At 34.3% G+C, this 22,128-nt stretch overlaps 1 protein-coding gene across 1 annotated transcript in view; it reads right to left on the bottom strand.

The window, feature by feature from the left end:
- The window catches only part of DCDC1 (doublecortin domain containing 1), a gene marked incomplete at its 5' end in the record, with an annotated part of 513,039 nt that extends 495,025 nt beyond the window's left edge, over nt 1-18,014 (bottom strand). The window contains 3 exon segments of the mRNA XM_079105478.1: nt 440-709; nt 17,852-17,987; nt 17,990-18,014. Coding sequence (XP_078961604.1) covers nt 440-709; nt 17,852-17,987; nt 17,990-18,014 — 431 coding nt within the window.
- Nucleotides 18,015-22,128: the final 4,114 nt, after the last annotated feature.

Below are 22,128 nucleotides of genomic sequence, written 5' to 3'. Positions count from 1 at the left end.
GTTCTGTTAACTCTGAGGTTAACAATTTAGGATAACAATCTTGATGTGAAAATATATATATAATGATTTTATAATAAGTTCATATCAGTTTCATTCTGTACCAAACTATTGGTTAAATATCTAAAGTATTCATTTCTATTTTAAAATAAATATCCTGAAAAGAAAGATATTTCCTGGTCCTATTCTGATTTTACTTCAAATAATCTTTCCCATTTCAGACTATGCAGGTTGAAGTATATTTCATGTTTTCTACAATGTAATTAGCAACATTCTACTCTGGTGCTTTCAAAGGAAAAAAACAAACAAACAAAAACAGAAACAAGCCCCAAGAGATGTTATCTTTTAATGTCTGAAATAGTTAGCAGAATAACTTTAAATTCTGCTCAAAGGAAAGAGCTTCAACAGTTGGTTTAAAAGAACAGAGAACAACTTTGATTACCTCAGTTGACCCATTGGAGCACTGACAGGTCTGTTTCTCTTGGATGCTGACATAAAACAAGAATTGTTTTTACTGTTTGATTTGTAGCTATCTGGGTTTGATATTTCCTCATGGCTGTGATCTGATGCTGTTTGATGTATAGAGCAATCTTGAAGTCCTGACCCTTCTGATACTGCTGCTGAATGCAAAAGTCTGTCGAGGCCAAACTGAGGCTGCAAATAATCATCAGTAGTTTTAATAACTCCTTTTGCCTGGGATGACATAAATTCTCTGAAAGAAACAAACCATGGAAAAACACCATGAGTTGATTTCCAATCACTTATTAACAACGGCCACCTAATAACTAGTTGTGGCCTATGTGCTAAACAAAATACTACAGACTTAACCAACACTTTAAGGCTTATAATATCACTGGGAAGTGGGTAGTATTTTTATCTCCATTTTACACTCTTAAGACATTGAGGCTCAGAAAGGTTAATAAACTTGCTCAAAGTCAAATAATCAGCAAGTAACAGGTTAGGAATTTAAATTCACATTTATAGCCACTAAGCTTCACTGCTTTACTTTATTAAACTAAAGAAGAAAGGTTGTATAATGCTTGAAATAACTAAGTAAAAATTTCTAATTCTTTGGTTCATTTTATTAAATACTAGTACTCTAAGTATTAGAAAATAAAAAAGTTAAAGTGATATGGGCCCTATCCTCAAGAAACTTGCAAACTACCCTCCCCAATAGAGGGTGTATATATCTATGCATATATATATGCAAACATATATATATATATATATATATATATGTATATCAGTATTTAAATACAAAAACAAATTTCTGAATGTCAGCATAGCATGAGTGGGAGTAAATTGGCAAAGGCTTCAGGGCAGACCTGGGATTAGAGTGACTGATTCTTTTCTGTTTGTTTAGGACTGTCCTTGTCATTGAAAATCACATAGCCTGAGAACTCCTTCAGTCTCAGACAAACTGGGACAGTTGGCCATCCCATCTGGTATTAATACAGAAAGAGTAGCATCTAGATGAACTATTGTTATGTTTGAACAGAGGGTCATATGACCTGGGATGATATGTACATAGCAAAGTTAGGAAGATGGAATGTGTATCTATACAGTTTACTGATGTAATAAAATGAAACAAACTTCAAAGTACTTGAGAATATTGAGCTGTGAAATTATCAGGCATAAAGGATGGTCAGCTTCCATGTACTACTGTAATTAGGACTATGTTTACACAAACCAATCTGCCTCTTTCCTATTTGCTATGTCCTCCATAATTCTTAAACGTAATAAAACCATCACCCCCCGACACACATACTGTTAAAAATTAACATCAAAAACTCACCAAGGACAGTCCCTCTTCCAAATCTTTCACATCCACAAAGATCATTAAAATCACAACTACTTCTGGTCTGCCTTATGTACACAACTGTTTCAATGTTCAATTACTTCCATGTGTCACAGGGAATATTTGTGTGTGTGTGTGTGTGTGTGTGTGTGTGTGTGTGTGTGTAAAGAGAGAGAGAGAGAGAGAGAGAGAGAGAGAGAGAGAGAGAGAAACAGTGGATTAATTAATAGGAACTAAAAATTCTGGGATCCACACAGTAGTATTTTTGTTGGAGTCACCACATGTTTGTATACTAGTCTGCCCTGGACTGAGGATTACACTGCAGAAAGGAGTGGTTTTCCCTCCACTCTGAGAATCCACCGAGGTTCAAGACTTTGGCAAACAATGTTTTGGAAGGATCAGTGGCTTCTAGAAACGATGGGACCTCCCTTTACAGCTACTCCAATATTGAGAGTAGTATTGAGTGGTAGTCTGTGACAGCAGTCATGTCACACTGTCACTGTTTCTGCAGCAACAGCGGTGGCATTGCAAATGGTCACCAAGTTCTTCAACCTGGGGCAGGAGAGTGAACAATCAAAGGAAAGATTCGGAGATCTCATCAACAGTTTCCAGTTAACCCAAACAATTACTTGGAGAGCAAATTCTCATGTGAAAAAAGTAAAACTCCCTACTTAAAAGCAGAAGGGGGTATCATTTTTATGAAATTTTTTGTCAAAAATATTAATAAATACATTAATGATTTTAATATAATAATCAATTATTTCATTATTTTCATTATTTGCCACAAAGTAAAAGGCTATTTTTTCATATTCCAAACTTTTGGCTATATAATATCTTCTCTTCCATACTTTTTATACTTAACATTGTTTCATAACTACTATTCATGTTACTGTATGGTTTATATAGATTTCAATGGAATATAATGTTTTATATTACTTATATTTTGCCTTCTTCTATCTAATCATGTAGGCATTAATTATTGTTTTTAGCTACCTGGCATCTTCCCATGTTTTCTGGTAAGAGTATTTGCATTCTTTTGGGAAATTCTTTTGTTTGTTTGTTTGTTTTCTTTTGGGACAGTCTCTATTAACATTCTTTCCCAATTCCACATGATTCTGATAGGTTAGGGCAATAAATTACATAAGATTTACCTGGTAAATGATAAAAATAATTAAATTAAAATATACTGTTCAATAATCTATTTACCTATGACTTGCTTGTCTCTAATAATTTACATCTGAAAGGGGGAGAAAGTACATTTTCTATGCTGAAATATCTTTATTGGCCCAATATTTATATAGTCTTCAACCTTGATTTCTTTTAACATTATTGATGACAGGCTTGCAGTAGTATTTTGTTTTTTGTATTTATTTTTGTACCAGGGATTGAACCCAAGGGTTCTTAACCACTGAGCCAAATCCCCAACCCTTTTTTGTATTTTATTTAGAGACAGGGTCACACTAATTTGCTTTAGGGCCTCACTAAGTTGCTGAGGTTGGCTTTGAACTTGTGATCTTCCTGCCTCATCTTCCAGAGCTGCTGGAATTATAGGCATGCATCACTATGCCTTTCTCTTTGTTTCTTCTCAAACAGAGAAGAAAGATATTTGAACAGAAGATATTTGAAATATCCTTTTCTCCTCTGAAATATTAGAAAGCTAAAGACATTCATATTTATTAAAGTGAATTTCTATCGACCTCCAAACATATATATATAGAGACATATAAATATCTTCACATAGTTCTCCTCACATAGTTTTTTCCTTCAATTTGAAAATTAGCCCATTTATATTTAATATATGTTCACACAACTATTCTCTTCACCAAGACAGTCTGTCTTTTTATTGGAATTTACATTGTACTTATTGATGTATTTAAGTTTATATCTACATCTTACTGCAATGGTTAATTTTATCAACTTCACTATGAAATACCTGGATATCGCATGAAATATTATTTCTTGTATTTCTGCTGGGCATTTCCAGGAGAGATTGTCACTTGAATTCATGGACCAAGTAAGGTAGATGGCCTTCCCCAATTTAGGTGGATATCATCCAATCCCTTGAGGGCTCAAATAGAGCAAGAAGGCATAGGAAGTGAGAATCCACTTCAACTGGCATGTTGCCTGCTCCTGTCCTCAGCAGTCCTGGTTCTCAGGCCTTCAGACTCAGGCTGAAAATTACACCAGCAGTCCCTGTGGCTCCAAGGCCACCAAATGACACCACTGGCTTCTTGAATCTCCATCTAGTAGATGACAAATCATGGGAACTCTCAGCCTTCACAATCAAGTGAGTCAATAGCATATATTTTATTTTTACTGGTCACACTAGCTATTATAATATGAATCACTGTCATATTAAAGGGTAATATAAATTACTAATGTATTACTTTCTAGACAATACAAAAACACTTTATATCCATTTATTGCTGTTCCCTGAGCAGGGGAACAATACTTTCTTCCTTTTTCTTGGATAGTGCACCTGTCCTTCATAGTTCTGATTTTTCACAGGGAGCTCAACTCCAAAATTTTGCCTTCCTTGGGCTTGGGATTTTACATTGTTTCCTCCCTGTGTTTCTTGTGAACTATTGGTTATGGAGCAATTTTTAAATCAGAGCTTAATGGTTATACATAATAGTTGGGTTCATCCCGACAAACTCATACATGCATGGAAATTGATTTTAGTTCAGGATCCACCCTTTCCCCTCCCCCTTTCCCCTCTCTTCTTCTCCCATCTCCTTCTCCTGCCTCTACTCTGGTTACATAAATTTAACATTACAAAATTTTTAAGGTCTACATAGCTTTCATAAAAATTTAGCAAATTGTAGTCCTTCCCAAAAAACACTGAACTTAATTTGGCAATGTGGTCACATTTATTTATTGGCTAATCTGTAGTCTCTATGGACAGGTATAGCTTCTTTCCATGGTACATTTCTAAACTGGTTGTTCTAGGAAATGGTCTTTTGTCTTAAAAAACAACAACAAAAATAAATAAATAAATAAAAGAGAAACCTCCTCTTCTCTTACCTATTATTGATGCTTTCTATAGCCTTTGGGAACCTGAAGTAATTTATAATACAGATTTTCTTTATAACATTTCTATACCAGTCATCATCTTGTCCCAGAAGCCTATGATAGGTCTCTACTGCAAAGTTTTAATTATATCTATAAATAAGGTCACATCTGAACAGACTTCAAGTAGGCTCTTCTTTGATAATATTCTAAGCTACTCATATATACTGAAATGCGTCCCTTCCCTGTCATATCTACCTTCATAGATTTGATAGCTATAATCAGCACATCCCATTGATTATTTCCTATCAATTAAAATCCTAGCCTTAATTTGTCAAATATCTAAATTCATCATTGTATTATACATTCTATGGCATAGAAAAAAAATTTTAAGCCTAGAACCTAAATATCACCACATTGATTTAATATATATATATATATATAGCATTACTTCAGAAATAAATCTCCTTTAAAAAAAAAAAACTATCTACATACCTACCCTTCTATTTCCCCACTTATATTCATTTTTTATTGCCATGTAACAAATTACTACAAAATCAATGACTTAAAATCACACCTATTTACTATCACACTATTTCTGTGGATCAGGAGTCATAGCAAAGTTTAGTTGGATCCTTTTAGGATCTGACAAAGTCAAAATGAAGATATTAGCAGGGGCTGCAAACTCATCTGATGCTTGGGGTCCTCCTCCAAGCTCATTCAGGTTGTTGCCAAAATTCAGTTCCTAGCTGCTGCAGAATTTATTGTGACTATCTTCTTCTTTTTTTTTAGGCCAGAAGTAGCTGATCTCTCTGATTCCTCTGATCTCTCTTATTTAAATATCTGACTTGGTTAGGCCCACCCAAGATAATCTCCCTTTTGATGAACTTAAAGACAACTGATTATGTACCTTAAATATATCTGCAAAAATCTTGTTCACTTTTCCATATTAAGGAATCAAGGAATCTCATTATATCTACAGGTTCCACCAACACTCAAGAAGAGGGAATTACATAGGGCATGTATACCAGTTGATTGAAATCTTGGGAATCATGTTAAAACTCAGCCTTCCATATCAGCTATACAGTTATCCAGTTTTATTATCTACTTTTTACATAAAATTGAGATCCAGATATTTTATTTTCTGGAAAATTCAATATAATTACTTAAGATTAAATTTTATCATTATTCAATACTGAATATATTAAAAAGAATATGCCCTAATTATTAATCATAAATTCTGTGTCAGTAGGATTTATTTAATAAGGTGAAGGAGGGTACATTGAGAGTCTTAAAGATGATCATTAAACTCATTTGATGTATTTACTGTTATTTTTGCTATATAATAGTGATTAAAGGTAAGTTACTCAGATATTTCTGAAATAAACATGGTTCCAGTCCCCCCAAATCCCAGTGCATTAGTAAATCTACTTATAAGTGGAAAAGAGAAAAGGTCAGGGGAAAGAATGTACCCACATTCTAACTGCAAATCCAAAGAAGAACTTTCAATGCTTTGAGAAATGGCAATATCATTAGAACAAATACTTCCTAAAGTGAATAATTTAAGGGGAGGGGAATCACTTGGATACAAGTGTTCTTACATATTTTTTTCAAAAACATCAGCTACATTACTTCTGAATTATAATTTAAGGTTAGTTGGGGGAAAATATTTTAGGAATCTGAATCACTCTTCAGGAATTACAAAAAAAGAACAAATATGGTTATGTGTATCTCTACGTGTTCAAAATGTGTAAATATTTAAGAATTTTAAATGTGCTTATAGGAAGGTGAAATAAAACATGTCTCAGTCTAATCTTACAGCAATGTTGATAAAAACAATTAAAAATTATAAAACTTTAAGTAAATTAATCTTTCAGACAATTTCCCCATAGGATACACTGAATGCAATAAATTACAAAATTACAAAGCTGACAGGTGGATTGAGATTAACTAAGGTTTTTCTCTTTTGCTCAAAAAGGACTATATCTCATCTACATTTGCCTTTTATTATATTCAAAAAGATTATCAGAGACAGATAGTACACATTGTGGAATTTACAACCCCCTTAATATTCCAGGCTAGTTTTAATGATGCCCACTCTCTGAGGTTCTCATTAAATCTAATTTAATGTTTTTGCTTCACAAAGCAACAAATAGGTCAAAACATGAACTCAAAAATCAAAGAAAGTATGCTTAGGAAGAAATATAGAAAAATAAGATAAAAAGACCATGGTAAGAATTGAGATGACTCTATTCTTGACAAGGGCTATTCTTTTAATTGTCTCTATTTTAATAGCGTTAGTGAACTGTAGTGTCTTCTTACAGCAATTGAAGGAAAACTCCTAATAAAATCATATCGTTTGGTCTCACTTTCAAGAATTTCAGAAGGAGCTACTTATTGCTTTCCTGTAATATTCCTCAGCTATAACTGCAATATAATGCCTTCTATAGTTTTTATCCATATGTCTTTTTACAAATGGCATTCACTCAGCTAATCTTACCATGATTGTACTTCTTTCAAGAAGAGTTTAATAAATATTAATCTAAATTCAGAATTCAAATTTTCTAGACCCTCTTTCATAAAAACAATAATTGGTTAGTGGAAGATAGAAATTGTTAACAAATATTAACACAAATAAATTTATAATTACTAATCATGATTAAATATGAAGAAAAAGTATTGGTTTACAGGGGAAAAAACAGGGGTTAGGAACATAAAGAAGACCTCACCAAAGCTGTTCAAGCCAAGCAGACATGAGAAGCATTAATCCCGCCAGATTCTAGTTATGTCTTATTTCATATCACTACGTTCAGTCCTGTGAATAAATTGATGCACCGTTTTGCATACTGGTATGTTTGCTTTATTTGTTATGCGATTTCATGTCCAACTGTGCAAGGGTAAGATCCTTGTTTTACATCTCTTATGCTTCCAAAGAAACTCAACCAGTGATTAATATGCAGAAATTATTTTTTGACAATAATGACATTGTACAAAAATGTGTTACAAAAATGCCATTGGAGGGAGGGAGGAAGGGAGGGAGGGAGGGAGAGTGGGGGGAAAGAGAGAGAGAAAGAAAAAGAGGGACCCAAACCAAACAAGTATAATTTAAGAAATAAAATACAACAAAGTTAAAATCAAAATTTATGTCAGGCAATGCTGGTTAATTATCTAACAATCATTCCCCCCATTCTTCTTTATATGCAAAGCTTCAGTTATGTTTGGGGAATCTGTCCTCCTGCTATGCCCACGGAAGGTAACCTCTGATCAGCACTGGTAGGCAGTGGCCTAAAACCAGTAATGATAATCCATATCCCTTGCCCTGATAGGTTAGATAATATGTCTATTATCCAATTTTAGCTAATGAGACAACAGAAGAAGTCTTCCGCAAATAGTTTCTTTGCCCGAATTTTTTTTTTAAAAAGAAATATAAATAACCAAATACACATCTTTTTTTTTTAATTAAAAATCATACATTTACATAGGGCAATGTTGTTTGATTCATTGTTATTTTTCCCCTATCCCCCACCCCTCCCACCCCTCTTTTCCCTCTATACAGTCCTTCCTTCCTCCATTCTTACCACCCTCCTTATCCCTAACCCTAAACCTAACCCTAAACCTAATGCTAACCCCTCCTACCCCCCATTATGTGTCCTCATCCGCTTATCAGCAAGATCATTCATCCTTTACTTTTTTGAGATTGGCTTATCTCACTTAGCATGATATTCTCCAATTTCATCCATTTGCCTGCAAATGCATAATTTTATCATTCTTCATGGCTGAGTAATATTCCATTATATATATATGCCACAGTTTCTTTATCTATTCATCAATTGAAGGGCATCTAGGTTGGTTCCACAATCTGGCTATGGTGAATTGAGCAGCTATGAACATTGATGTGGCTGTATTTCTGTAGTATGCTGATTTTAAGTCCTTTGGGTATAGGCCAAGGAGTGGGATAGCTGGGTCAAATGGTGGTTCCATTCCAAGCTTTCTGAGGAATCTCCATACTGCTTTCCAGAGTGGCTGCACTAATTTGCAGTCCCACCAGCAACGTACGAGTGTACCTTTTTCCCCACATCCTGGCCAACACCTATGGTTGCTTGTGTTCTTGATAATCGCCATTCTAATTGGGGTGAGATGAAATCTTAGGGTAGTTTTGATTTGCATTTCTCTTATTCCTAAAGATGTTGAACATTTTTTCATATATCTGTTAATTGCTTTTACATCTTCTTCTATGAAGTGTCTGTTCATATCTTTAGCCCATGTGTTGATTGGATTATTTTTATTCTTGGTGTAGAGTTTTTTGAGTTCTTTATAGATTCTGGAAATTAGTGCTCTATCTGAAGTATGAGTGGCAAAGATATTCTCCCACTCTGTAGGCTCTCTCTTCACATTACTGATAGTTTCCTTTGCTGAGAGAAAGCTTTTTAGTTTGAATCTACCCCAGTTGATGATTCTTGCTTTTATTTCTTGGGCTATGGGAGTCCTGTTAAGGAAGTCTGATCCTAAGCCAACAAGTTGAAGATTTGGACCTACTTTTTCTTCTATAAGATGCAGGGTCTCTGGTCTGATTCTGAGGTCCTTGATCCATTTTGAGTTGAGTTTTGTGCAGGGTGAGAGATAGGGGTTTAATTTCATTCTGTTGCATATGGTTTTCCAGTTTTCCCAGCACCATTTGTTGAAGAAGCTATCTTTTCTCCATTGAATATTTTTGGCACCTTTGTCTAGTATGAGACAATTGTATTTATTTGGGTTTGTGTCCATGTCCTCTATTCTGTACCATTGATCTACCTGTCTATTTTGATAACAATACCATGCTGTTTTTGTTACTATTGCTTTGTAATAGAGTTGAAGATCTGGTATTGCAATACCCCCTGCTTCACCCTTTCTACTGAGGATTGCTTTAGCTATTCTGGGTTTCTTATTCTTCCAGATGAATTTCATAATTGCTTGCTCTATTTCTGTAAGGTACATCATTGGGATTTTAAATGGAATTGCATTGAATCTGTATAGCACTTTAGGTAGTATGGCCATTTTGACAATATTAATTCTTCCTATCCAGGAACATGGGAGATCTTTCCATCTTCTAAGGTTTTCTTTAACTTCTTTCTTTAGTGTTCTGTAGTTCTCTTTGTAGAGGTCTTTCACCTCTTTTGTGAGATTGATTCCCAAGTATTTTATTTTTTCCGATGCTATTGTGAATGGGGTAGTTTTCCTAATTTCTCTTTCTGAAGATTCATCACTTATGTATAAAAATGCATTGGATTTATGAGCATTGATCTTGTAACCTGCTACTTTACTGAATTCACTTATGAGTTCTAAGAGTTTTCTGGTGGAATTTCCAGGTTCCTCTAAATATATAATCATGTCATCAGCAAGCAGGGATAGAGTTCTTCTTTTCCAATTCATAGCCCTTCAATTTCTTTGGTTTGTCTAATTGCTCTAGCTAGAGTCTCAAGAATGATGTTAAATAGAAGTGGTGAAAGAGGGCATCCCTGCCTTGTTCCAGTTTTTAGGAGGAATGCCTTCAGTTTTTCACCATTTAGAATGATATTGGCCATGAGCTTAGCATAAATGGCCTTTACAATGTTAAGGAATGTTCCCACTACCCCAAATTTTTCTAGTGTTTTGAGCATGAAGGGATGCTGCATTTTATCCAATACTTTTTCTGCATCTATTAAAATAATCATGTGATTCTTAACTTTTAGTCTGTTGATATGGTGAATGACATTTATTGATTTCCGGATGTTGAACCAACCTTGCATCCCTGGAATAAAACCCACTTGATCGTGGTGCACTATCTTTTAAATATATTTTTGCATGCAATTTGCTAAAATTTTATTGAGAATTTTTGCGTCGATGTTCATTAAGGATATTGGTCTGAAATTTTCTTTCCTCGATGTGTCTCTGTCTGGTTTAGGTATCAGGGTGATATTGGCCATAGAATGAGTTTGGAGGGTTCCCTCCTCTTCTATTTCATGGAATACTTTGAGGAGTATTGGAATGAGCTCTTCTATAAAGGTTTTGTAGAACTCGGCTGAGAACCCATCTGGTCCTGGACTTTTCTTTGTTGGTAGGCTTTTGATGACCTCTTCTATTTCATTGCTTGAAATTGATTTATTTATGTTGTGTATGTCCTCCTTGTTCAGTTTAGGTAATTCATATGTCTCTAGAAACTTGTTGATGTCTTCGAGGTTTTCTGTTTCGTTGGAGTATAGATTTTCAAAATAGCTTCTAATTATGTTTTGTATTTCACTCGTGTCTGTTGTGATATTTCCTTGTTCATTCCGAATTTTAGTAATTTGAGTTTTCTCCCTCTTTCTCTTTGGTAGTGTGGCTAAGGGTTTATCAGTTTTGTTTATTTTTTCAAAGAAGCAACTGTTTATTTTGTTAATTTTTCCAATTGTTTCTTTTGTTTCAACTTCGTTGATTTTGGCTCTGATTTTAACTATTTCCTGTCTTCTACTACTTTTGGTATTGGTCTGCTCTTCTTTTTCTACAGCTTTCAGCTGTAGTGTTAAGTCATTTATTTGTTGATTTCTACTTCTTTTGTTGAATGCGCCCCATGAAATAAATCTTCCTCTAAGTACTGCTTTCATAGTGTCCCAGAGATTTTGATATGATGTGTCTTTGTTCTTGTTTACTTCAAAGAATTTTTTTTATTTCCCTCCTGATGTCTTCAGTTATCCATTCATCATATAATAGCGTATTGTTTAATCTCCAGGTATTGGAGAAGTTTCTGTTTTTTTATTCTGTCATTTATTTGTAATTTCAATCCATTATGATCTGATAGAGTACAAGGTAGTATTTCTATCTTCTTGTATTTGCTAACAGTAGCTTTGTGGCATATAACATGGTCTATTTTAGAGAAGGATCCATGTGCTGCTGAGAACAAAGTGTATTCGTTCTTTGTTGGATGGTATATTCTATATAAGTCGGTTAAGTCTAAATTGTTGATTGTGTTTTGATATCTATGGTTTCTTTATTCAATTTTTGTTTGGACGATCTATCCAGCGGTGAGAGAGGTATGTTAAAATCGCCTAGTATTATTGTGTTGTGGTCTATTTGATTTCTGGAATTGAGAAGGATTTGTTTGACGTACATGGATGAGCCAATGTTCGGGGCATAGATATTTATGATTGTTATGTCTTGCTGATTTATGCTTCCCTTAAGTAGTATGTAATGTCCTTCTTTATCCCTTCTGACTCGTTTTGGCTTGAAGTCCACATTGTCTGAAATGAGGATGGATACTCCAGCTTTTTTGCTGTGTCCGTGTGCCTGGTATGTTTTTTCCCATCCTTTCACCTTTAGTCTATGGGTATCTCTTTCTATGAGATGAGTCTCTTGCAGGCAGCATATTGTTGGATTTTAATCCAATCTGCCAGTCTATGTCTTTTGATTGATGAGTTCAGGCCATTAACATTCAGGGTTATTATTGTGATATGATTTGTATTCCCAGTCACTTGACTCATCTTTGTTTTTTTGACAGGATTTGGTTTCTCATTTATTTGGCTATTCCTTTAGGCTAGTTCCTCCCGCTGCTGATTTGCATCATTGTTTTTCATCTCTTCCTCATGGAGTATTTTGCTGAGAATGTTCTGTAATGCTGGCTTTCTTTTTGTAAATTCCTTTAGCTTTTGTTTATCCTGAAAGGATCTTATTTCACCGTCAAATCTGAAAGTAAGTTTTGCTGGGTATAAGATTCTTGGTTGGCATCCGTTTTCTTTCAGGGCTTGGTAAATGTTGTTCCAGGCCCTTCTAGCTTTTCGGGTCTGGATTGAAAAATCTGATATTCTTATTGGTTTCCCCCTGAATGTAATCTGATTCTTTTCTCTCGTGGCCTTTAAAATTCTGTCTTTATTTTGTATGTTAGGTATTTTCATAATAATGTGCCTTGTTGTTGGTCTGTTGTAATTTTGTATATTTGGAGTCCTATAAGCTTCTTGTACTTGGTTTTCCATTTCATTTTTCAGATTTGGGAAATTTTCTGATATTATTTCATTGAATAGATTGTTCATTCCTTTGGTTTGTTTCTCTAAGCCTTCCTCAATCCCAATAATTCTTAAATTTGGCCTTTTCATGATATCCTATAATTCTTGTAGATTCTGTTCATGATTTCTTACCATCTTTTCTGTTTGGTCAACTTTGTTTTCAAGATTAAATATTTTGTCTTCAATATCTAAGGTTCTGTCTTCTAGGTGTTCTATCCTATTGGTTATGCTTTCTATGGAGTTTTGAACTTGGTTTATTGTTTCCTTAATTTCAAGGATTTCTGGTTTTTTTTTTTTTCAGTATCTCTCTTTATTGAAATATCTCTTGCTTCCCGTATTTGCTCTTTTAACTGTTGATTGGTGTGATCATTTAATGCCTGCATTTGCTCTTTCACCTCCTCGTTTGTTTCCCTGATTGTTTTAATTATGTACATTCTGAACTCCCTTTCTGACATTTCTTCTGCTGTGCTGTCATTGGCTTTTATTGATATAGCATCTAAGTTTGTTTGGGACATTTTCTTCCCTTGTTTTCTCATATTGGTCAGATGTCAGTGGGACTCTGTGATATTGCAGATTTCCTCTATTGGCTTATAGTGTCCCTGTAGATTTCCAGTGTATCACCTCCCAGCCTTCAGTAGCCTGAAGTCTTGGAGTAACTTGATAATGTAGTGATTCCGAAGAAAGCTGCCCCTAGCCTGCTACTGGTTCCAGGGCTTGGAGCTGGCTCTGTGTAAAGGCTCTCACTGGGGGGCCTGCTCTGAGGAGCTGGCCGTGTGGGAGGAGCCCACTGCCAGAGTGTGCAGGGGTGCCTGGGGAAGAGTCTAGCTGTCCTGCCCTACTCTAATATGCCGCCTGAATCCGGGCCTGCCGCCCGGGCCGAGCTTCACCAGGTGGGGGACATTCACCCCGTGGCTCTATTTTAGTCCGAGTCTCTCAATGCCTCGCCTTCTTGAATCCTGGGTTCGGGAGCGTCTAGAGATGCAGTCACCCTCTACTCCACCATCTTGGATCGCCCCCCCCAAATACACATCTTTTTTCAGACATTGTTGAGTGAACCTGTGATGAAGCATCTTTCAAGCAGGATCTAGCAACTATCTGAGGATGGCAGAGAGAAAGATACAAAGAACCAATCCTTTTGCTAATACTGTTGAACCACTGAGTTTAAGTCTAGATTTTCTCTATCTTTAAAGTTCTTAGGTGAGATAATGAATCTTCCTTGTTTTTAAACTCGTTTTCAGTTCAGTTTTGTATAACTTTCCACTGATGGTGGCCTAACATAAAATCAGCTTTCTCAGCACCTGTACAGAGAAAATTGCACTCAATATAATGGATATCCAGTTTAAAATAACTAACAATCTAAATTACATTTGCTTTATTTTTTGTTTTATTAAAAAGTCTTTACTAATGTTTATTTAATTTTATGATGGGATAAAAATGTAAACTAATATATTTAGTTTCTAACACATTACACTAGAAATTTCAGTGTAAGCACAGAATGACATAGAGTTTTTATCCTCCGTGCTTTTGAAACACAAAGTATCCTTCATAAGTTGAGATTCCTATGGCATAAATCTGCATGTGGCTAATAATACTATTCATAAATAAGAAGTATGGCTACTTTGACAGACCATGGCTCAATAAGAAACATGCAGGTCTAAGTTATCACATAGTTTGGATGTGAATTCAACAGCAGGATAATGACAGTTGCCAAGGATTTGTACTTGCTGTCACTTCATACTAGTGTTGCCTGTCAAAATGTCTCTTCTTCTTATACAGAAGCCATAGAATTTTTATGGATAGCAATTACTTACGATATACAATGAAGTACATCAAATCTAACAACCACTCTTTAGCCTTTCATTATTTGGTAGACTCTTTGTTAAATGTAGTCAACCATTTTCATCTAAAATTATTTATTTATACTGTATATTTGACAAGCATATATTTCTTGCTTTATATTCTAATAGCATTTGAACCTTCCTAAAGAGTTATGTGGCTTTTTTAATATTATCACTTATAAAACTTATCTTTATCCTATTACATTTTAATGGTAATTAAACTCTCTAATTGGAATATGTACAAATAATAAAATAGAAACACAAAGGAAAATGGCCAGAATTATTTTCAATAATGTCACAAATTTGAAATAAAAGAATGCAACCAAGAAAAGAAATAATCCCACATTTGATGAATGCAATCTTTTTCAATATCTCTGGAGTACACAAAGCACAAAGATTCCATTAAACTTCACACTGCCCTTTCCTCGACTTGCTTTAACAAATAACTTTCAAAGATATAAATAACTTTCTACAATTTCTCTGATAAAATGTGATTTAAACACCATAGAAAGTGAATAAGTGATAATGAAATTGAGTAATTCCCCACAAATTTTATTTTCAACATTAAAGAAAATATAATTCTAGTTTAGCCTAGAAATGTTGGTTGTGCAAAAGTACAAAAAATAAAAATAAGCTACATCTTAAATCTAAAACTGGGGGAGGTTATAGATATTATATATAACATTTTCCTGAAGAAATTTAAATTTTCAAAAAGAAATAGTGATCTAGTCTCATTATTTTTTAAGGGAAACCACATGCTATTCTTTAATTTTATAGACATTTTTTAAGTCTTGACAGAAAAAAATCTGAAAAAAATATGAATCAAGGAAAGTGTATCTATTTGGAAACAGTGAAGGTTTTGCTTTGCTGCATTGCTTCATTCACTATTGTTGTCTCCCCTCACTCCCTTCTGCCACCATTCCATAGTGAGACTCAAAAGCTCACCTTTGAAATGATGAAATCACTAAATTTATACTGTCCCTAGAAAACGTCACTTTCAAATGCTTATATTTGATAAAGGGTCTAATACTCAACCCAATTAAAATACCCAAGATGAGTAAAATGACATAAAATGGGACTGAATAGAGTAGGTATCATTAATATCCTTGAAGACAAGATTTGTCTGTGAAAACTCAGCCTTGATAATCTGAAAAAAAAGTTGTTGGTAGTCACTTTATAAAAACTAATTCAAGTCCTCATTTAACATACTAAAAGCAATTTCCTCCTCAGAGAAATTTAAGAATCGGTAATACACTGAGCTGTCAGTAGAATAAGACATACTATAACTTTCCATTATAAAAATCATGAAGTGATATTACTTATATGATTGTCAGCTAAAAAGTCACTAAAAGCATTTTATATGTGGAATAGGAAGATATATTGTTATGTTTTCTTAACTTTAAAATGAAATTTTCATTTGGAAATTTTCTACTACAGCATTCAAAGACATATTTTATGCATATGGTGGAACTACCCCTGGATACCTGTTATGAATAAATAACTGATTTTGCCATTCATGTCTCAAAGACTTATTACCTCTTCTGGGCCACCCTAGAATATGTATTTTCCTACTTGTTCATCTTTCCTGGAAGTGGCTAGACTTTCATGTCATCTGATCTCTGAAGGGTGAGTCTTAAAATGAGAGGATCAGACCACATTTACACTCTTGGTGTTTGTTTTCCTGTGGCAATGGGATCCTGGCACAGCAGTTTTCACTGTGTTATAAGCAAATGTAGATGGAGTGACAGCAGAAGAAAAACACTGAAAGACCATGAAAAGAGAAAAAAGGAGTTGTTCACAAAAATATAATCAAAAGCAAATTAATAGCATTAGGTAATAACATGAAAATAAAGTGGTCACTGATGGCTCCCATAAATGGATTTAATAAAATTTGGGCATATTTTGTAATAAGAAAAATGTGTTAATTAGTGAAAAAAAAAAGCAGAGCTTCTATGATAACTATTTTAATAATTATGTCTCATAAAAACACAAAGATGGTAGGAGAAAGGTGGCAATGAAAATGAAATTGAGACAAGAGAAGTTTTAACCTCAATCAAAAGGAAATGCCTTTTCTCAGAGAAAATTACCTTTCTCTGATGATCATATCAAAGCCAATAGATCTTTCATTACCATTAGCCTTTATGAACTTGACCTCTTTCAGGTTGAAGCTCACCATTTTCTTTCTTATGAAGGTAAAAGATCTCTGAGTATTGTCTTCAGTTTTCTGTTCTAAGTATATCATAATCAAAGTTGATGGTAGTAGGAAATAGTGACAGAAAAGAAGTTAGGATTCAAACAAAGAAACAAAAGAATCATGTTGAAACAATAAGCTATTAAAAACAGGAGCAGGATAATATCACATGAAAAAACTTATATATAATAAAAAGGGCAAGACCACAAAGGCAGAGTTAAGAGTTAGACTCAGAATTTTAAAAGGAGAAAGAAAAAGGAAAAGAAGCTGAATAAATTAAGATACATCTAGCTCTCACAGAAAAAAAATAATAAAGTCATTAAAAATGCACAAACAATAGATGGGATGAAAAGGAAATAATAACCATTTTAAGCTCAAAGTTGGAAAAAATTATAAAGCAACAAAAAATAAGCAAAGAAACACTGTATTAGAATTGATATTTATGTAAAGAAATACTTAAAAGTCTTAGAGAAAAAAAATTTCATTGTTCTATTGGGAAGACCATTATCATGAGCAACTTAGTACCTACAATACAGGGCAGTGTAGTTAGAACCATTTGGGTTCAAATCCTACCTTCTCCACTTACGGAAGTATGAGTCTAGTTAACTCTAAATCTTTGTTTCTTCATTGATAAAACAAAGGTGGTGTTTAGAATACTAACTGCCTATTTTCCTCTCAGGGTTGTTTGGAGAACAGAATTGAAAAAACATGCAGGTGAAGAGCTAAGCATGGTGACTGCCCATAACAAATATTAGCTGCCATTATTTTTATTATCAATATCATTATTATTATCTGTTCAAAACAGACCACATGAATAGTTCATGTTTACTGATCATTTATCTTTTTTCTTCACATCAAAATTGGAGGACTATAACCCAGATAAAAACCTCTATGGCTCATCACATCTCCAAGTTACCATTTATATCACCTTTACCAAATACCAAATAAATATTTACATAGACAACTTTCTATAAGTTCACTTATCTTTTTTAAAATTCATTTTAAGTTGATAGAATCATATTCTTACCTTGGTAAGTCATTCAAAATATATTTGTAAATTGGGTTCACAGTACTCCCATTCAAGGTGCCTACAGGATTACTTTGTTGTGATTCCTCCATTGCTTTAGTCAAGGGAAATAAAGAAGAGTGAGACAGTGCTTCCCATGATCATCTGCTTCTATTCTTGCCATCTGCAGCTAAGAATTGTGAAAGATGTTAGTTAATTTAAAATGTAAAATCCTCTTGGATTTCAAATTGAGGGTAAACATTAGTCACAATCTATTTGTCATTATGTTCTAGACTATACAGCAATCATTAAGTGTAAAATTCCACTAGAAATTAACAGTGATGAGAACTTAAATATAAATCTAAGTCTATTAATGGTATAATCCCATTAAAGAAATAAAAAATGATAATTTCTTATAAAGACTTTTAGCTTTTGCTAGTTTTAAGAATACTGCTTATAAAAGCAATCTTATATGAGGAATACGTTACTGAGAAAATCCAGCACAATGAAATTTATTTATTTAATTTGCCCTTTCTCCTGATTCTTTTTTTCCTCCTGATTCTAATATGACTCTTGATTTATGCAGCCATGGCTTCCATGCCAAGAAATAAGTGTCTCCAAGGCTGGAAAATCAAAGTGCCCCATTGCCCAGACACAAAGGTTGGTAAATTGGAGTTCTGGTAAAGAGAGAAAAAGAGAGAATGGTGCACTTCTGAGATTGCTAGCTTTGAGAACAATGTAAACCTCCACCACGGAGAATGAAACCAAAACAGATGAGAACAGATGTGAAAGAGAGGCAGAGAAAGAGTCAGATGACATTTTAGTCCCCAAAACCATTTATTCAAACCAACCATATCTCCCGAGTTTCCTACAGTTTCTTAGTTTCTTTTTGCTTGAGTTAAATTGAGTTGGAATTTTCTTATTTGTAACCTAGATATCTTATATAATATATATAAACTGTAATTTCTTAAGACTAAAACAATGTGCTCTTAAGAAATAATGTCTAAGAATATTATCTGTCAGTCCCTTTCCAAGGTATAATCATGCACTAACAATACTGATTAAAATAACTACAAAATCTTCTCTCTGATGTAGTTCACTAAGGCAATAAAGAGATGCCCCAATGTAAGATGACATACCAGGACTAAGGAAAACATATTACTTTTAAGGCAATAACAATATTACTTTTACCTTTTTACTGCTGTTCTGAAATAAAAGCATTCATTCATGCTCTTGCAGGAAAACCAATGGAACTTAAGAATATTATGTTAAGCAAAATAAGCCAAACTTAAATAGAGAGGAAAAGGAAAAATAAAGATGTATGTTGGCGGGGAGGACTACATTTTCAATGTTTCTTATAGCTGTGTAGGGCTGTATGAATATGTTCTGACCAATGACAAATTAGTGAAAATGAGCAACAAGAGTGAGATTGCTCTAGGTTTTCCTTCTTTCTGCATCCTCAAATGAAGAAATAATGGCTGTCTTTGGACTGGTCACCTTCAATTTTAATATGATGCTAGGGAAGAAGGACATGCTCCAGGATAGAAGGGGTTTAAATCTCAGACAACCCTTGAATACCACACCAACCCTGGACAACTTCCTTTCAGACTTTTACATGACAAATAAACCTGTACCTTTTCAAAAGAGTATTAATTTGGGTCTTTGTTGCTTGTAATTGAAACTGCTCCTGAAATTCCTGATACTCTCTTGGATTAAGCTGCTTTCAAGAACCAAAAAATATGTGATATTGACTTACAGCAGAGAAATGCAGAGACTACTAGGAAGGCTTAAAATATAAATTTAATTCAGAGTCCAGTAATTTGCGGCTTTGTGCCTTGTAGGTTTGAAGGATATTGCTATATTCAAAACCAAACTCTTTAAAGTGGCACTCTAAAGCAGAGTCTTTGGAGAAAAGATTGTGGTTCCAGCCTTTTTAAAGTACTTTCCTCTAAGAATTCTTTGTCATTCAATAAAAAGCCCATGGGGCTGGGGTTGTGGTGCAGTGGTCAGGCACTTGCCTAGCATGTGTGAGGCACTGAGTTTGATTCTCAGCACCATATATAAATAAATGAATAAAATAAAGGTCTATCAACATCTAATATATATATATATATGTAAAATAAGCCCAGTTGAAGGTGATCACATTAAGGTTTCTTGTATTTGGAAGTCTTCCATTCATGACTAAAAGTAAAGTGGTTAAAAGGTAGGATTCTGGACAAAATTGTTAGGTGCTCTTCAAAATTTGTTTTCCCCTTTATAAATTATAGACTTAGAATATGCAATTAAAGTCTTATTGCTTTTTAGGTATAGTAAAATGATCATATGACTAAATTTTGGTCAACTGAAGGTAAGCAAAGAGGTATATGTGATTTCTAGGAATGGTAATCTTTAGCCTTCCTGATGCCTGAAATGTGATCATGGCTAAAAAGTAGAACAGCCGTGTAGGATCTGGAATGGATCATCCATGACTTCGGGAATAGAAGCTGTTCACACCAGAACAAGAAGATGGAAAAATCTTAGAGCATCATGCAGCCTTCCAGACTTTTACATTAGCTAGAAATAGCCTTTTTCCTTACTATTTTTTAATATAAACTTTTTGTAACATCCTGTATGCTCTGTATAGCTCCTCCCAGTTACCATATCTTTGTTCATGCTATTCTTACACTGTGAAAGATTTAGAAGACTAGAAAGCAACTTGTTAAAATGAAATAGATTTCTTTGTTCCATTTTCCAAAGTTCATGTTTAACTTGGTTGATTATTTGAAATGAAGAAAAAAATTTCCTATGTGTTCTGATCAGAATGTTTGTGACCCACTCTCCAATTTTCAAGAAAACAAGTAACAATAAATGTTGGTGAGGATGTGGGGGAAAGGGTACACTCATACATTGTTGGTGGAACTGCAAATTAGTGCAACCACTCTGGAAAGCAGTATGGATATTCCTCAAAACCTAGGAATGGAACACCATTTGACCCAGTTATCTCACTCCTCTGTAAATATCCAAAGGATTTAAAATCAGCATACTACAGAGACACAGCCACATCAATGTTTATAGCAGCACAATTCACAGTATCTAAGCTATGGAGCCATTCTAGGTGCCCTTCAACAGATGAATGGATAAAGAAATTGTGATATATAAACACAATGGAGTGTTACTCAGACATAAAGAAAAATGACTTTATGACTTTTACTGGTAAATGGATGGCTCTGGAGACTATTAGGCTAAATGAAATAAGCCAATTCCCCAAAAACCAAAGGTTGAATGTCCTCTCTGATATGTGTTTGGTAGGGTACTCTCCTTTTCTATTTCCTGGAATACTTTGAGAAGTATTGGAATGAGTTCTTCTTTGAAGGTCTTGTAGAACTCAGCTGAGAATCCGTCTGGTCCTGGGCTTTTCTTGGATGGTAGATTTTTAATGGCTTCATCTATTTCATTGCTTGATATTGATCTGTTTAAATAGTGTATGTCCTCCTGGTTCAGTTTGGGAGGAGCATATGTCTCTAGAAATTTGTCAATGTCTTCGGTACTTTCTATTTTGTTGGAATACAGATTTTCAAAGTAGCTTCTCATTATGTTCTGTATCTCAGTGGTGTCTGTCATGATATTTCCTTTTGCATTATGTATTTTACTAATTTGAGCCTCTCTGATATGTGAAAGCTGACCCACAATAAGCAGGGGAGCAGGGTAGATAGAAGTTCAGTGGAGTAGTCAAAGGGAAATGAAGGGAAGGGACAGGGGAATGGGGAAAGGAAAAACAGTGGAATGACATAACTTTCCTATGTACACTTATGAATGTACGGTGGTGAATTTCATCATCATTTATATCCATAAGAAATTAATTAAAAAAACTAACTATGGGTAAATGGCAGAAAGATAATAGAAGGAATGGAGTAGAGGTGGGGGGAGGGAAGGGAAAGAAGAGATACTGGGGACTGAATTTGAACAAGATATATTCCATGCTTTTATAATTATGTCAAAATGGATTATACTATCATGTATAACTAAAAAGAACCAATTAAAAAAAAGAATGTTTGTGACCCCTGAAATTCATCTGTCAAACTAATCCCCAGTGTGATAGTATTAAGAGGTAGGGCCTTTGGGGATATGATTAAATCATGAGGGTAGGCCCCTCATGAAAGGGATTATTAGCACTCTATCAAAGAGACTCCAGAGAGCTAGCTAGTTCCTTTACACAAAGGAAGAAAACACTGAGAAACTATCATCTATGAGGAAGCAGGCTCTTACCAAATATGGCTAGTGCCTTGATTTTAGACTTCTCAGCTTCCAGGACTATAAGA

Source organism: Sciurus vulgaris (genome assembly GCF_902686455.1).
Source record: "Sciurus vulgaris genome assembly, chromosome: 11".
Taxonomy (NCBI): Eukaryota; Metazoa; Chordata; class Mammalia; order Rodentia; family Sciuridae; genus Sciurus; species Sciurus vulgaris.
This window is presented reverse-complemented; position numbering and strand designations above follow the sequence as displayed.